Source organism: Cebus imitator, unplaced genomic scaffold, assembly GCF_001604975.1.
Source record: "Cebus imitator isolate Cc_AM_T3 unplaced genomic scaffold, Cebus_imitator-1.0 Scaffold2, whole genome shotgun sequence".
In the NCBI taxonomy this organism is placed as follows: domain Eukaryota; kingdom Metazoa; phylum Chordata; class Mammalia; order Primates; family Cebidae; genus Cebus; species Cebus imitator.
Window position 1 is genome coordinate 9,167,483 of NW_016107317.1, and position 17,740 is coordinate 9,185,222.

The window sequence follows — 17,740 nt, forward strand, 5'->3', positions numbered from 1 at the left end:
TTTTTGAGACAGTCTCACACTGTCGCCCAGGCTGTATTGCAGTGGTGCAATCTCGGCTCACTGCAACCTCCTCCTCCTGGGTTCAAGCAATTCTCTTGCCTCAGCCTCCTGAGTAGCTGGGACTACAGGGGTGCGCCACCACGCCCAGCTAATTTTTTTGTAATTTTAATAGAGATGGGTTTTCACCATGTTGACCAGGATGGTCTCTATCTCCTGACCTCATAATCTGCCTGCCTCGGCCTCCCAAAGTGCTAGGATTACAGGCGTGAGCCACTGCACCTGGCCTTGAGACATTTCTTAATGATAAAGGGATCATTTCATCAGGAAGGCTTAACAACCTAAATATGTACACACCTAATAACAGAACTTCAAAATATGTGAAGCATAATCTGATAGAACTGAAAGGAGAAATAGACAAATCTACAATTACTGTTGGAGGTTTCACTGCCTCTGAATAATGGATGGAATAAGTAGAAAATCAGTAAGGATATAGAAGACTAGAACAAATAGATGGATCCTATGCACCCAGATGTTTTCCTCTGGGTGCATAGGATCCATCTACTTGTTCCACCAGAAACACTTTTTCCTCTACTTGGAGAAGCAGGATAACTGGAGCATTTCCTGTCTGTCTATTATTTTCCCTCTAAGACCCTATTTTCTCTTTCATTCCTTGCTGCTAATTTACGTGGATGTATTGGAAAAATAGCAAGCTGACAAGTCTTTTTTTGGGGGGATGGTTCTACTCTACAAACCCATATTAGTTACTACCAGTTGTTTCCAAATGGAAAAGCATAGGGCTATTGGAATACGGTATTTCTAACTTCACCAACTAGTGAAAGGCCCATGAGGAGCAAACTCATAGAAAATATGGGGGACAGGAGGATGGTGAAGTAGTAATTAAGATAGAATCTGCATAGCAGACTGTAACTGCACTGAAGCCACAGCTAACCAGGCAGACTAATTACCTACTTGGTAAGCTTTGTCTCTGAAAAGAAAGATGTCTTTCAGCTATTCAGCATCACAATAGTCGGGTGTATAGAGAGCATATTCTTACTTGATTGGTAGTATAAAATGCGAAGTGAAACTTTATAGGGAAAGTACCAAAGTCACCTGATTTTTATTGCAGAATCAGAATCTGGAATCAGAGCACATGCATTTTGATGAACTTTTTTTTTTCCCTGAGGTAGGGTCTCACTCTGTAACCCAGTACAGTGGTATGATCATAGCTCACAATAGCCTCAAACTCCTGGGCTAAAGTGATCCTCCTGCCTCAGCCTCCCAAGGAGCTGGGACTATAGGAATGTGCCACCATGTCTAGCTTTTTTTTTTTTTTTTTTTTTTTTTTTTTTTTTTTAGTGACAGAGTCTCACTATGTTGCCCAGGCTGATCTCGAATTCCTGGCCTCAAGTGATCCTCCCACCGCAGACTCCCAAAGTGCTAGGATTACAGGCAAGAGCCCACACCCAGCTTTGTCTAGCATTCTAACTTTCCAACTATATTTCTTTGATGGGAATGGGGGGAATTGGTAGTGGTCACAGTTTGATAATTGTTTCCAAGGAGTAGTTAAATCTGAGTGATGCTCAGTAAAGAGAGGAAACAGCTTGCAAAACATTAAGTTCAACTAGACAAACCTAGCCTTAGGAATAGGTTTTCCTTAGAGTATAAAAGCTGATTGCATAAGAAGGAAAAACATGAGGCAAAATGAAATAAATTAGTTAAGTGAATATGATGAATCCACCACGTGCTGTACACTTATGTGTGTAATAAAATGATCAGAACTAAAGTTTTCTAACATGACTCACTGGCTTCCGTATCATTGTTTATCTCTTTGAAGTGTTTCTTAATAGAACTAGCCCTGATAAGCCAGGGATTTATGCAGGGTCACATGGAGATAGTAGTTATTCTCCATAAATGACTCCATAAACATGTTGCTTGCCCATCTTTCTCTAAAAGTTTAGCTATAAGTCTAATTGTTCATTGAATTGGCATGTGAGAAAAATTCTGTATGCATGTTCACAGTGAGGGAAGCCTGCCTTCTTGGTTTCTTTAATACTACTAGGTTAGATCCTATGAGTGAATGACCTGAACCATACTATTCAAATGCTACTGTTCAGTTAGTCTTTCAGGCTTTGCAGTTGACAAGGGTAAATTTAATTTAAAAATCAGAATGTGGAGGTCAAGGTGAAAATCTAGAGGGGTGAAATTGGAAAAATGACTTTCGTCCCCCCAAAAGTTGACTTGATCTCTGCTCAGAAGTATTGTTACGCCCAGGCCTTGTAGAACATTTTTTCTCAAGCTATTTAGAAGGTCCAAAGTATAAACATAAGAATGGCTAAAAATCAAGACTTTACTGTTAATGGAAATGTTTTATTTCTAAAAGCATGAGAAAACAATAGTTCGGCTGGTTTACTGGGGAAGAAGGAAGATACAAATAGCATTGGTTATTTATCTCATTGTGGTAACATACAGGAAAAGGATTGAATCTTTAATTTGAAAACATTGTGGGCTTTTCTCTTAAAGAAAAGCTTTTTTTACCTGGTGCAGTGGCTCATACCTGTAATTCCAGCACTTTGGGAGGCCAAGGCGGGTGGATCACAAGGTCAGAAGATCGAGATCATCCTGGCCAACATGGTGAAGCCGTGTCTTTAAAAAAAAAAAAAAAAGAAAAGCTTTTTTCAGCTTCAGCCTGGCAGCTCCTCAAATAAAATCTCAAAGGAACAAGACACCATAAACAACCCACCCATCCCTAAACAGGACTGCATAGACAAGTAGACGCTTATGGCCAAGGCTGCAAAGGCAGCAGGAAGGGCAGATCCTTAAGCACCAGGAGCCACAGTGAGCAAACAGAGGCAAGCGTGGGCTCCAGAAACGGTGACAGGTGGACTAACGTTGACAGTAGTCCTCAGATTGTGGTATATTGGCAAGACAAACAGCAAGCACAGGGCTGATTTACTTTTAGCTCCTTAATTCAAAGGGAATTTAGGATCTGCTGGAGCTAAGAGAGTCTTGTTTGAGGAAAGGGCTGTTGCCAACTTGGCGTGGGGGACTGTTGTCTTCACAAAATGCAAGCAAATGCTGTGACTATCACTACTGCTCCTCTTTCATCTTGAACACTGTGATCCCTTCTCTCATTTCTTTTTCCTTCATCTTCAGCCCTCCTCTGTGAGATGACATGTAGGACTTTTTTGTTCTCTAACTCTTAGCTTATTTTTTGGTATGATTGTGTCTTGGCTGAACTATGGCAATTTTCATCATTTGGATGGAGTAATAGCTAAAAAATTGAGGAGAAAGACTTGAATCTAAATTCTGCCTCGAATGTCAGATTTACATTCTCAGCTAATATGGGGAGCATTGAGGTCACCAAACTCCCTCCTACTGGGATATAGGAGAAGAGAAAAAGAGCCTAGATCACTCCTTAGAGCTAATTAACTAGTAGACTTTAGAGGGGGCCATTTCCCTCTCAGTGGAGAAACTTTGGTTTGGTGCAGCAATGGAATAGGAATTCTCAAAGGGAACAGATACCATGGCGTCTGATTACTGGGGTTCTCTGTTCTTGTTCAGCTATGTTGGTCTTTAGCTTTCTAATGAACCCTCTCAAGGTGAACAAAAAAGCAAAACTCAGGCTGTGTAAGTCCAGCTAAGCTTCCTTGGTTTCTGGAACTCTTTCCTCTTGAAAAATAGAATAGTGATATATAGCATGACACTTGTTTTGTCATTCTTTTTTTTGTTTGTTTAACTTCAGGCTTATGATTCTAGAGGTAATACATCTCTGATAGGCACCTGGGGGAGATGAATCTCCATGGCCGTCATGTACTTCGCTGTCCATATCTCTCTACCTGATTCCTTTCACTTCCCCCTTTAGTCCTTATTTCTTATTATAATATATGAGCTGCCTGTCCCTATGGAAGGTTTGGCTTACAGTGACTGGCAGGTCATCTGCTTATGCATTGGAGTGAAGGGTTTACCCTATAACATGGCCAACATTATAAGATGGGTAGAAGGCCAGAAGAATCAGTGAATTCCTTCTTGCTGATTTTTCCTCATTAGAGATCTGTACATGCTGGGAAGATCCTGCTGCATTCATGGTTGCCTTCAGAAACCTAGAGGCATCTTTTAGCACCATAATCCTGAGGGGCAGAGTTAGACTGAAAACTTATAGTTGCAAAATACCTGATTCTAATTGTGTCTTGATTATCATTATCTATAAAACTGAGCTCCAGTTATCTATTAGGCATCACACTAGGCAGAGAATAAGCCACAACTTGAGTTGTTTGGGCCAGCTGGGCCTATTGCTCAGCCATGAGAGCTGCAGAGAAAACAGTGTCTTTCTTCAGTCCTAGCCTTCCCCTACCTCAGAGCCCTGCCTCATGGCGAGTGTGGTTTCCCTGCAGCTGCCTAGGCATCCTCATCTATAGGCCCTTTCTCTGGTCTAGACCATGCTCTAGTGTGTTCCTGGCAGTGTTCCCTGCTGCCTACCCAGTATGTAGTTGCTTACCGTTGGGCAGTAGCTCACTGTTCTGGCATCCTTGTGTGTAAATATTTGTCAAAGAACAGGGGCATTTTCCCATTCCCCAAAAAGCATTCTGAAAAATGTGCCTGTTTTCTTAGTCATATTTCCAAGCCTGGGTCAGTTAGCCCATTCATTCCTTGCAGTTGACAGATGCTGGCCTGACCTCAGCTGGCCACATAAAGTAAGTATGCAGTAACTTCCGGCACAATAACTTTCAAGTTTTAGCACCAAGGAGTCCTGGACCTAATGGAACCATACACAACGTAGTCACTATTAGAGAAGATGTTGTTTCATTAACAGAATCACACATCTCCCCACTCAGGCATTGTAATTTCTTTTATTCACACTTGATGTTGAAGGCATAAGTGGAATTAACAAAGATGAGAAAGCTAACCATAGAGATTCTGGGGTAGAACTTTACTCTTCATGTTTGTAACCTGACTTTTAGGTCTCATATAAGGTAGGTTTTTATACTTCCATGTGTGCCTCTATATAAAGGTGACGTTGCTGAGCTACTATCAGTTTACAGGTATTTTTCCAGGACAGTTTATGGCTTCTCCTGTCACTTAGTTCTACTTGAGACCAAAAGAGTTTGCCTCTGCAGGGTGGCTTATTAAGTTGAAAAGGCAGTCTTTAACCATGGAGCAGAGTTTTCTATCTTTGTGCAAAACTATGTGGCCCTCATATATGGTTTTAACTCTTGATCTTAACTTAACTAACACTAGGCTCTAACTGAGCTCAGTATCTACTTAAATTGCTCACACAGTTCCAGTAGATTAAGATAACTGCTAATGTGCCTTATTAAACTGCTTGTACTCCTTCCTTTACTTTTCTGTAAGCCTCACCTAACACCCCTGTCTTTCTGCAGTCTTTTGACCTAACCTTCAGTGTTCTACAAGCTGCGCCAGCATCTGCCCATTTGTACCCCCAACCCTATAATATATATGTCAGCTTTTTCTCTTTTCACTGTTTGTAGCATATCAGCCTTCCTCCTTCTAGTCAGAATTTGATTTCAAGAAATGAGTCTGCTGGATACTGAAGACTTAATTTAGTTGATTAGGAAACAATTATATATGCTATTCAATACAGCAACTGCAACTATTTTGAAAGGCTTGAGTATATATTCTAATAGGTATATTTTCTTCCCGCAGATCATCAATTTCTACATGAATATGCTGATGGAGCGAAGTAAAGAGAAAGGCTTGCCAAGTGTGCATGCATTTAATACCTTTTTCTTCACTAAATTAAAAACGGCTGGTTATCAGGCAGTGAAACGTTGGACAAAGAAAGTAGATGTATTTTCTGTTGACATTCTTTTGGTGCCCATTCACCTGGGAGTACACTGGTGTCTAGCTGTGAGTACCCTTTCATTTTTTATAAAATTTGAAAGCTATATGATTATAGAACACACAGAGGGTAGTGAGTAGTAGTTTTACTTGTTCCCTTGATTATTGACAGAAAGATTATTTAGTAGTAGGTTGACTAAAGTCAGATAGATCAATGAACTTCCTATCAAGATTAGAATATAGATTTTGAAGAAAGCTGTGGAATTTCCTTTTCTGGAAATATTTAAAAGAGAGTTATAGGTTGTCTAAGCATCCTTAAAGGAAGGCATGGGAAAAAAGTGACTTATTAATGATGCTGCCACTCAGATTCTGTGACTGTTATTTTCAGCCTAATCGTGACTTGCCTTGCATACTTGGTAATTTAATATTTTAATGACTCTGTGAGCATTATCTTAATGTGTTAATGAAACTATAAAAGTTATTTCACAGTCTGTTTTCGATTATATTCGAAAAGCATAAAGCCAAAAGGAAATTATCAATAAAGAAATAAAACCCAGAATCTTTTTACCATCTTTCTGAAACTGTGTGGAAATGATCTTGAAATACTCAGCTTACATTCCCTAAAGAGCGTGTTGTTTCTTCACTGTTGCCCACCTTGCAGAGGGACAGAATGAACATTAGAAAAAGGTTTCACAGCAATAACAAGGCCACCTGTTGATCAGTGCCATCATAGTTTTATGTACATAACCCCTCATTTTTTTTCTCTGCAGATCAAGCATAATATAATGCAAAGTATCAGTCAAACTTGTCATGATTTTGTAGGAAATTTGGCAAAAGGTTCCAAAGGCCAGGGAAAGGAAAAGCTGAGAAACCAATTTTCTTCACTTCATAAACACACAAATTTTTTTTCTTATTCTCAGGTTGTGGACTTTAGAAAGAAGAATATTACCTATTACGACTCTATGGGTGGGATAAACAATGAAGCCTGCAGAATCCTCTTGTAAGTAGGGAGTTGAGGACAGAAGAGTTTGGTATCGGTGTATATGTGGTGTTTTTCCCGGTAATTGAATTCAGTTGTTTGATACCTTCAATGGAATGATTAATAAAATCTTTATATTAAGTAAAAATGCATATTTTATATCTAAGTAAGTATAGTTTAAAAATGATATAATAATACCAGTATTATTAGGATAGTATTACTCCTAATGGGAGTAATTACTGTCCTAAAGCACTAAAATATAGACTAGTTATAAAGATACAGATGCTACTTAGAAATCATTTAATCCAACCTCTTAATTTTTCAGATGAAGAGACCAAGGCCCGCAGAGGTGCCTTTGATTTGCCCAGGTCCTGTTAGTTAGTGGCTCAGGTGGAAACCAGAATGCAAATCTCTTTATGCCCCACCTGTTTCATTTTCCAACACACCTATTCCTCACCGTACCACTCTGATGGCCAGGAGGAAGTAGATTCCACGATGGTGAACAGTTTGCACTTAAAAAGAGTGCTCTATTGAAGGTGTGCACTCAGTACATTGTTGATTTGGATTTAATTTTTACATAGAAGAATCAAGCCTAGCAATAGTAAATAAACACTCGATAGTACCAGAAACATTTTTCGTCCATTAGATTGAGTTCTAAAGGACCATATAAACCAAGGAAAAGAATAAAAAAATTTTTTTCCTCAGAAGGAATGATAGGTAGAAGGAGCTTGACTAGTAGAGGCAGAGGCCATGTTCCTTTTGAGCTGACAAAGTGGGCATTATAAGAGGCAAGCTCAGCTCTGGAGAAAACTTAGCAGTCCAGGGATTCCCTGCCCAGCATTATATACTCTTTTCCTCAGAGGAGCAGATGAAACAAAGTTGTTCCTAGGGATTGTCAGCCCCATTCTTAGGGTAGCAGCTGTCATCAGTGTTCTCCACTGCTTATCTCATTCTCTCCTGGTACCTTTAGGCAATACCTAAAGCAAGAAAGCATTGACAAGAAAAGGAAAGAGTTTGACACCAATGGCTGGCAGCTATTCAGCAAGAAAAGCCAGGTACCTTTCATCTTTATGAAATAAAAATCCTAAGAGGTAGAGTATTTGGGGAGGATAGGATTTTATTGCTTAATTCCCAGGGACCACCTGTCTTAGTGTCTAGCTTGACTTCAGCTTGGTTGGTTGGTTTCTGGGGGAGGATAGATTAAGCTATGTGTAGGAAAACTGTGGTGTGTTTCTTATGTAGAACTAAGTTTTCTAAATGCCCAGATATTTTACTAAGCGTTTTACTACTGTGGGGAATGTTTGCTGATTATTTGGCCTCTGGGGTAGGGAGTAGTTTTTATACCCTTAGATGCCTGGGAAGTCTGAGATATTCTCCTGTGTGATTAATATGAAGTACACAGACCTGACTAGAATGTTACATTTTGTTTCTTTGAGTCTCTGTTGTCCTGACTGGAGTACCAGGGTCATCTGTTTATAACTTAGAGAAACCTGTACAAGTTATATCCTTTGGTTCTTATTTTTAATCTAAGAAGGAAAGAAACTTGGAAAGATATAATTTTGTTGTTGTTGGTCTTCCAGGAAATTCCACAACAGATGAATGGAAGTGACTGTGGGATGTTTGCCTGCAAATATGCTGACTGTATTACCAAAGACAGACCAATCAACTTCACACAGGTGATCTGAGCCTTCAGTAGGGAGCTCTAGGATTACCTTGTCTCCAAGATGCCCAGTAGATGTTTGTCACTCCAGTTGTTCTCTTTGCATTTAGTTAGTAGTCAGGTTTGGAAATAGGCCACAACTCAATCTCCTAATGTAATTTGTTATGCTGCCCTCTTCCCTGACCCCTCACTTGATGAAGTTTGTTAGTCTTCTCTTAGTAAGTGATTGGTCATTTCTGTCCACATGGTCCCTCAGAGACCAAAGTGGATTGAGACTAGAGATGATGCTTTATTCTGATATGTTCTCCACTTAAGCCTTCTGTTTAATTCAATGGTTTTATCAGGTTTTTCTACCGTAGCCCTTTGTCTAGACCAGCCCAAGCTGACTCTTGAAGTTCCCTAAATTCTTCTCCTAAAAAGTGAATTTTTTATTTTTATGCCTAGGCTCATATCCTCTTAAAAGTTCAACATAGAGGACTTATTAGACACCATTCTCAAAATTTTTAGAGACATTTGGGCATACCCTGGGGACTCCTGGAAATGGCCAGTGTAACTTCTAAGGCTATAGCAATGGAAAATAGCAATAGAAATTACAATAGAAAAAGCAATGGAAAGAAAAAAACCATATGTAACCAAGAATGAATAATTTGAAAGACCACAAGCACAACTGAGACTGCTTGTTGAAAACCTCGAGAAAGAAAGAAGTATGGGGAAAGGAGTGTTAGGTCTAGACAAAAGCAATGATAATTAAGGGTGTCTCTGTGTCTCTACAGCAACACATGCCATACTTCCGGAAGCGGATGGTCTGGGAGATCCTCCACCGAAAACTCTTGTGAAGACTGTCTCAGTTAGCAGACCTTGACCATGTGGGGGACCAGCTCTTTGTTGTCTACAGCCAGAGACCTTGGAAACAGCTGCTCCCAGCCCTCTGTTCTTGTAACACCCTTGATCCTGGACCAGGCCCTGGCGAGATGCATTCACAAGCACATCTGCCTTTCCTTTTGTATCTCAGATACTATTTTTGCAAAGAAACTTCGGTGCTGTGAAAGGGGTGAGGGACATCCCTAAGCTGAAGAGAGAGACTGCTTTTCACTTCTTCAGTTCTGCCATCTTGTTTTCAAAGGGCTCCAGCCTCACTTAGTCCCTAATTATGGGACTGAGAAAAGCTTGGAAAGAATCTTGGTTTCATATAAACTCTTGTTGTTAGGCCTTACTAAGAAGTAGGAAAGGACATGGGCAAAAGATAGGGATAAAAACCACCAGCATATACATGGACACATGGACACACACACACACACACACACACACACACACACACCACATACACACAGTTTTCAAGATGTATAGTCAGGAATGTGACTGTAAACTGGACTTTGGGGCACATGCATAAGTCCACTCCTCCAGGACCTTTCCTATTTATATGTCCCTACACAAAATCCATCAGCTTCTATACATAGCTGTTTTATCATCTGTAGCTTCATCCTATCCAGAGGCACAGCACATGAGCTCTGGACAGGTCCCAAAGTTCCAAGCAGTCCTTTCCTTAAAAGCAGGGGTTTGCATGTGCTACCAACACATGATATGGGGAAGACCCACCCAGGGAGCGGTTTCAGTGGCACAACAAAGCACCACTTTTACTGTTGCCTACATCTGACCAAGAAGAAGAAGGTCCTTAGTCTTTAGCATAAAATTCCAGCGTTGGATGAATGCAGGTCATTTGGTCTGTGGCTAGCTAGCTTAAATATGTTTCTAACCACAGAGAATTTCATATATATACATATATATATACATACACACATATATATATGTATAAAATTTCACAGGGATATGCTTTTTTTTAAAAAAAAGACTGAATGTGTTCACCATTTAGCCTGTAGATTTATTTCCATTTTCCAATTTGCAGCACACAGAGATCCCAACCCCTATGTGTAGGGTGTTTGTGGACTACCTAATGGAATATTTTGAGGCCTGGATGAACTTTGCCATATGGGTAGAGGTTACAGAGGGAGGTAATATTTTCAGCTAAAAAAAAGCGGGTGGAGTTTGGACTGATCAACTTGAGATTTAAAGACTTCGATTCTTTTTGTTCTTTCTAGCATCTCTCCCCACCCTCTGAGAGCTCCTCAGGCTTAGATAGTGAAGTGATCCAATGCCAGTGTCATTTTGTACTTAAGTTCCAAAGTAGGAACATTTTATACTTTTTTCTGTATTGTAATAGGTAGTTTTGTATGAAATCTTTTCTCCCCTCCCCTTGTACCCCATTCTTTCCAGCATTGTGCTTTTTCCTGGGCTTATTTGAAAATTTTGCTGTTTTATACAAGCTCGTTTAGTACATTTTTCTATGTTTTACCACAAGTAACAATTTGAAAAGAAAACTATTTTTTTTTAAATAGTCCATTGTTAACTGAATGTTACTGTTTCCACTCCAGCAACTAGATGTCCTACCTTCAACTGCCTGCATTTTGGGGAAAGACCACCTTTTGTGTGTTTGTTTTCACTCTCTCTCTCTCTCACTTTCCCTTTCCCTTTCTCTTTTTCTTTGAGTTTCTGTAGGAAATAAATAGCTTTCTCTATATGGGTTGCTGGGGACCTTCACACGCTCTTTTAGAAAGCTGTGGCATGCAGGCTCATTGCAGGACTCCTGGAATATTGTCTGGTTCTTGGTATTTACTGTATGTAAGCAACAACTTGAAAGGTAGCAGTATGGTGTAGATTTGGACTATGAATCAAAAGACCTTTTTCAGATTCTTTCACTGTTGTCTGGGGGACTCAGAACAAGATTGTTCTCTGTATTTATTGTTTGTCCATTTAGATAACATCTGTCTTACCTTCCTCACAGACTTTTTGTACAGACCAAAGCAGCAAATATTTATTGCCATGTATAGCAGAAAATGAAACATGCAACAAAAGCACTTTGAAAAATATATAAGGAATTGTTGAGCCTGTCTGAATTTGGGCCCCCTTTCTGACTAATACAGTTTTGCACAAAGTAGAAGTTAGTGACCTTGAGACTGTCCTACCACCCCGGACCTGGTATGAGTGGGCTAAGCTGAGACAGGCTGTGGCCCAGGTGGCTCAGAGGGAACCAAATACAGACTTACAGTGGACCATTCTTTCCTGAGCTAGCCAACAAGAGCAGGAGTGGTATCTGGATACTTTCCCCTTTGTTTAGGGGTAGGCTTTGATGACCAAGGGAAAAAAGCTATTTCTAAATCTTGTGGTCCAAAGGCATGTTACTAAATCTTATGTAATTTGCTTCAAACTAAATAAGCCTATTTTCTTTTTTCCTGTCTTCCCCTTTCTTCTGTGTTCAGTGCTCATATTCACCTGCCTTCCCTAAAAAACAAATATTTGAGGGACGATAAGCGCTAGATGCTAGCTATAGAGACCTTGTCAACAGAAACCACAGTCCCAAGAATCACTCTGGGACCCTGAACAGAGAATATCAGATAGACCTTTCTTACCCATTTGAGAAGCACATGGTCTGAGGCACAGAGGCTAGTTATATCCCATTTGACAACCTGGGTCCCATCATTGTTCCCAGGAGGCCTATTTAGGGTTGAATGTAAGAGTACTTTCCTCTCATCCAGCCTGGGGAGTTTATGTCAATTGACTCCTCTATATGAGATGCTTCATACTTCTATGTGGAATCAATTTCTCTATTCTTTAGCCACCATAATCATGCCAGCATCTACCCACTGCCCCCAGCAATGTTAGCCCCAAGTTTTAGTGATCCTGAGGTAGAAACAGAGAGAACCTGGTCACCAACCCCCTCCCCTAGCCTGTGCATTACCCGCCTGGTTTTACACGGCCCTTAAGAGCTCTAGTGGGTAAATGGGGAAGCGTTCATTTAAGAGTCCCAGTGTTTTTAATGTTTCAACTTCTGGTCTTGTGCCATCCCTCCAGCTCTTAAATATGTCTTGCCGGAATAAGAGAGAGGACTGACATCTGGGGTTTGTCTTTTTGTTTGGTCCATTTGGATGGACCAACATGAGGTGGAATATGATGCTTTCCACCCTGGGAGTTTACATACCCAAGAGAGTCAGGAAAATAGGTGTTAGGCTATTGGGCCCTATCATTGACTCAAGCAGGCCATGTGCTGAGCTCCTCAGAAGGTTACCTATTTCCCTGCCCAGGAGCAATGCATCCATAGCTTGGAATGCCAAAAAATGTGAAGGGACAAAGCTCATAGCTGCATCCTTTATTATAGTCTAGGGCCTTGTTTTACTGACTCCTAACATCTGTCTTCTAAGAACACACACTGCCATTCCCAGCTTTGGAGGTGGAGAAGGAAACATGGGACAGAAGGTCATACTGTTCACCCATTAAAATAAAGATCTTATACATATATCCTTTGTGAGAGAAAAGAGTGGCTAGGAGGCTTTGAGCTGGGGAAGGACCTTAAAATGTTATTGTGGGCTGTCTCTTTGGCCTGCCAGGGAGATGGTAGGGATAATTCCAATTATGTGAATGGTTGGACCAGGTGTCCAGGGTTCTTAACAAACTCTAAGATTCTGGATTAGTATGAAGGGCCATAATGCTGCTGGGAAGAGAATCAAGGCAGAGATTCAAAGTTAAATGTTTAAGGCCACGGGCTTAAAACTGGCTTGGTTTTAACACTGGCTTGGTTTTAGAGTTAAGAACTTAGCTGCAGACTTTTCTCCATTCTAACCTAAGGAGTAGTCATTGATTCCTTTACTTCTGGAGATTGCCTTACTCTTTGCAGAACACAAGTGCTAGGAAAGGAAAGAGTGGGAGAGTGGTACTCAAGAAGCCCAAAATCCAGTCCACTGGAGACCCCTCATTGAATTTACTTTTATTCCTTCTACAAATACCTACTGAGTAATTGTATGCAAATCCCATCTCTTTGATGCTTTCCCTGATCACATGATCTTAAAATCTCTCATCTGGACATCTGCAGCCCTTATAATCAGAAAATATATAAGTCCACATGATATTTGTATTGTAATTCACCTTTTGCGTCAGGAATGGACTGAGACGTGTAGCCACCAAGGGCAGGTGAATGATACGGTGCTTTTTTCAAACCAGGAATAAAAGCTGTTTCTTTCTGGCCTGCCAATGATGAGGTAGAGGTAACTATCCAAATTTATTTAGAAAGACAACGTTGTGGTTCAGGCACAGTGACTCACACCTGTAATCCCAGTACACTGGGAGGCTGAGGCAGGAGGCACTTGAGCCCAAGAGTTTGAGACCAGCCTGGGCAACGCAAAAAAAAAATTTAAAAAGAAAAAATATTGTGGAAGAAGGAGGACTGCCCATGACAGCCTGAAACCTCCTTTGTGCTCCCAAATTATTCGTCTCTGGCCTCAAACTTAATGCCCCACCCAGCCCTTAACAAAAATACCTTCCTCAGCATTTAGCATGCTCTTGGGGCTAGGTGGCGGTTCTCAGTCTCCATCCCAGGGGCCTTGTGGAAGTATTTTTCTCTAACTACACAGCTTTCTGTTAAATACAGTTTTCACTATCCTTTTTATTTCCGGTGATATTGTGCATCCCTCATAGATTGAGACTCTGGGTATCTTCTAGGAAGCCCCTTAGGCTAGGTGTTTTACAAGCATGTGTTTAAGCACTGGGTTTGGGGACCCTGAAGGGTAGAGTGAAAAGACGGTTTGACTGTGGAAATAAAAGCCACCTTGTCCTCAGGGTTTTATAGCCTGCTGACCTTGTCCTCGGGATCTTAGAGTCTCTATTAGAGTCTGTAGACTTTATAGTTAACTAATTTGGGAGGCTAAGCAAACACCAAGCAATACACCTTACCAAGAAGGCAGACTCATAGGCATGTGGTTCCATACAGAGCTAGAAGTAGAGGATGGAGGGGCAAAGGTGGAGATAAGTCAGGGATGATGTTGCCTTTTTCTGCCTATCAATATGTGATTCTTCTTAATTTTTAAAAAGTTGACTTATTTAAAATAAACTGTAGATCTTGCTTTCTTGCTTTGACTGGAAACTCCCTGGTAAAAAGGATTTGATGGTGTTTGTCTCTCTAACACTGTCTTCCTGTCTCTGTGACTGTTTGCTCTGTCTCTGTCTGTGTCTGTGTCTCCTGATCAAGCTGGACCAGTGATTGGATCCTTGGTGTGGTCTGGATTTCTGAGTCCACCCCTTACCCAGGAGTCTGAATACAGTTCATTCATTTATTTCTTCCCATGTACCTGGAAGTGAAGCCTGGAACGCAAATAACATGCAAATTCGTGGCTCTTTGGCACTTTTAAAAACCAAATCTGTCTGTGGAGGCTGCCAGAGAACCTTCCTCTGAGGCCAAACACACCAGTCAGGACTTCCAACCCACCCTGCTAACTGTGGCCTTGTGTTCTTGCTCCTCTCCTGCACCCCTTTCTTCTCACAGTATAACTTCAAAGAAGTACTTGCCATTTTCCTACCTGTAAAACTTACACTCATGACAGTAAAATGTAAGAAAGCACCAACTTCTCAAAACTATTTTGGGTGGCTAGTTTTCTCTATGTTGGGTTAGAAGACCCTCTTCTGGTCCCTAGGATGTTCTCAAATTGTAAGGTTTTCTTTTAGTCATGGTTAAGATTTTTAAGCCAATTGAATATGGAGTGAATAGGGAAATCGTCAAGCCACGTTCGTTCTTCCGATTCCTGAATGTGGATAAAGATAGCTGACAAATGCCTGGGTCTACATCATGTATCACCAGGCAGGGAATAGACTGTCCCTCAGAATGGAGACCTGGACTAACCATGAGTCAGAGTCAGCCTCTATCCCCAACCACTCCTTGGGTACCCGGTCTGGTCTTGGGCTCTGTAGAAAGTTACAAAGGGAAGGGGGTAGGGTGCCTGTTCCTTGAACCCCAGACAAAATATTTTACTTCCTTACCTTCCTGTCCCTCATTTTTCCATCATACCATCACCAGCCAATCAACTCTGCCTGTAAGAGTCAACCTACCACTTCTCCAGCAGCATCGCCTAACACTCCCCTGGCCACTCTGCCTCAGCCACACTGGCCTCTTCAGTGTTTGTCTAAGAAACCAAGCTTGCTTTTACCTCAGGGCCATTCTACTCACTGCTTCCTCAGGGCTCTGGTGAAATGTCACCCTTTACCCCAGTTCTCACACCCTGTAGCTTTCTTATCCTCAGTTATTCCCCGCAGTACTTACCAGCATCTGACTATGTTACAGGTTGACTATCCCTTATCTGAAATGCTTGGGACCAGAAATGTCTCAGATTTTGGAATATTTGCATTATACTTACCAGTTGAGTATTCCAAATCTGAAACCTAAAATGCTCCAATGAGCATTTCCTTTGAGTGTCACATATCAGTGTATTTTCAAGCATTTCAGATTTGGGATGCCCAACTTGTATCCAATGATTTGTTTTATCCATCTCTCACTAAAATATCTGTTCTGTTCATTTTGTATTCCAGGTGCCTACAATAGTTGAAGGAGAGAATAGTTGAAGGGATGAATGAATTTCTGTTATTTAGCATCTTTGAGCTGTGCTTCACTTCCATTACGGTAGCCTCTGCCCTATTCCAAGTTCTCATCTCTTTGTGTCTAGTTTATCATACTTCCTACCTTGAAGTCTCTGGCTTCAAGTTCATGATCCATTTGGCAGTTAGAGTTGTCTTCAAATAGTGTTAATGATAATATAAACATTTATTGAGACCTTGGCCTGAGACTTACATGCCAAATACTTTATATGTATTATTTAATCTTCACAAATCTATAATGTAGGTACATTATTATCCCCATTTCTCAGATGAGAAAATGAGGAGCGTAGGGATTGAATAATTTACTCAGAGTCTCACAGATTGTCAGTGACAGAAACAGGGAGCATATGATTCCAAAGCCCTTAAAAGTGCTAGAATCTGCTGCTTCCACATGGCCGTACAGTTCGTCTCAACAGGAAAAATGCCTGACGACTCCAGGGGTACTCGACCAAAGTGAAACCAAAGAAGAGAACCTGCTTTTCTCTCGTGAGCAGGATTGAGGTCCTTACTTGTCTTTTCACCGTAGTTTGGAGGTCAAGGGAAATGAGAGGGCCCCTCCGCCACTGGATTCATTTTCTCTTGGCTTCTCCAGCCAGCGATAAGAAGAAATTCTCACCTCTCCCATGACAACCCTTTTCTGTCTGTCCTTTTGCTTTTTTGCCTCCTAACTTTCGTCCTCTGCTCTTGGCTGCGCACATTAGCAAAACTCTTCTCCCTCAAGGTCTATCGTCTGCATCCAGAAAGGGGAAGCCTAGGAACTGAAGGTGGTGAGGTAGGGAGACGCCAAGTGGGTTCAGCCTGTCCCCACGGAGGGCCTCAGGAATCCAGTGTGCCAGGCGGTGGCCTTCTGTGGGATGGCCTGGGGACCTATACTTGTAGGAATTTGGAAACATTTCTAGTACTCCATTTTATCTTTTTGCCTCAGTCTGTGTCTCCCGCTCTGTCTCTCCAGCCTGGAGTTTCCTCTGCCATTCCTACTGGTTTGAGAATGTCAGGAATGCAGAGCCTTGTGCCCCCCCCCCTCTACTTCCCACCCCCATACGCTGAGCCCCTGTGCCCTGTAGAGGCGGAAGTTAGTTCAGCTAGAGGCTGAGGGGGAGGAGTGCTGCCCTGTTACTGGAGAAGGAAGACAGCACACACTCTGGCTCAACCCTTCCTCCCGCCCTCTCTCCTGTTTCATCCCCAAAATCACTCTGCCACTTTCATCTTACTCTTCAACAGATGGCCTTTCCCACCCTCACCCCTCACTGGAGGCCTCTCTTGATGGTAATTACTCCTAATTGTTTTCCCTTGGCTCATGAAGCCTTTCCTTGCCTGCCCTGAGCCAACAGCTCTCCTGTGTCTGCTCAGAAAATGGACTCAACTCTCACGGAAAGAGAGGCTAGCCTCTTTGGGCCTTAAAACCCTGGGTTTCTAGATCTAAGAAGGAATGCACCCACTTGGGCTCTCTCAAGGAAAATTGCAACAGAGAATAGTGACCAAACCCCAGCATGAAGATGTCCTGAGGAGCTCGGAGCATTTCCCTGAAGATCTCGGCACCAGAGAGGGTCCTTCGGGTCTGGCTGGGAAAGGGAACTATAGGACTCCTGAATGGAGTCTCCAAGTCCCACACCTCTGGCCTTGGTGGTGTGGAGATGCCTATCTCTAATCAGCCATTCCCCTCCTCACCAGATGACCATCCTCCACCTCCCACACCCCTCAGTTCCATGTACCATTCTTCACCCCAGCCGATAATGTGAGGAGGCCTTTCCGCAGAGCTTAAGACCGTCTCACATCCCTTTACTCACTTAGTCATGCACACACACAGTGGCTTTATGTTGCTTCCTCCTGGCAGC

The 17,740-nt window shown here is 41.8% G+C and overlaps 1 protein-coding gene across 3 annotated transcripts in view; it reads left to right on the forward strand.

The window, feature by feature from the left end:
• The window catches only part of SENP1 (SUMO specific peptidase 1), a 66,911-nt gene extending 55,550 nt beyond the window's left edge, over window positions 1-11,361 (forward strand). For all 3 annotated transcript variants that reach the window (XM_017529215.2, XM_017529199.2, XM_017529189.2), the window contains 5 exons: window positions 5,662-5,865; window positions 6,717-6,796; window positions 7,746-7,830; window positions 8,356-8,451; window positions 9,209-11,361. In XM_017529215.2, coding sequence (XP_017384704.1) covers window positions 5,662-5,865; window positions 6,717-6,796; window positions 7,746-7,830; window positions 8,356-8,451; window positions 9,209-9,271 — 528 coding nt within the window. In that variant the 3' untranslated portion in view covers window positions 9,272-11,361. The remainder of the gene's footprint in view (window positions 1-5,661; window positions 5,866-6,716; window positions 6,797-7,745; window positions 7,831-8,355; window positions 8,452-9,208) is intronic.
• The last annotated feature ends 6,379 nt before the right edge of the window (window positions 11,362-17,740 follow it).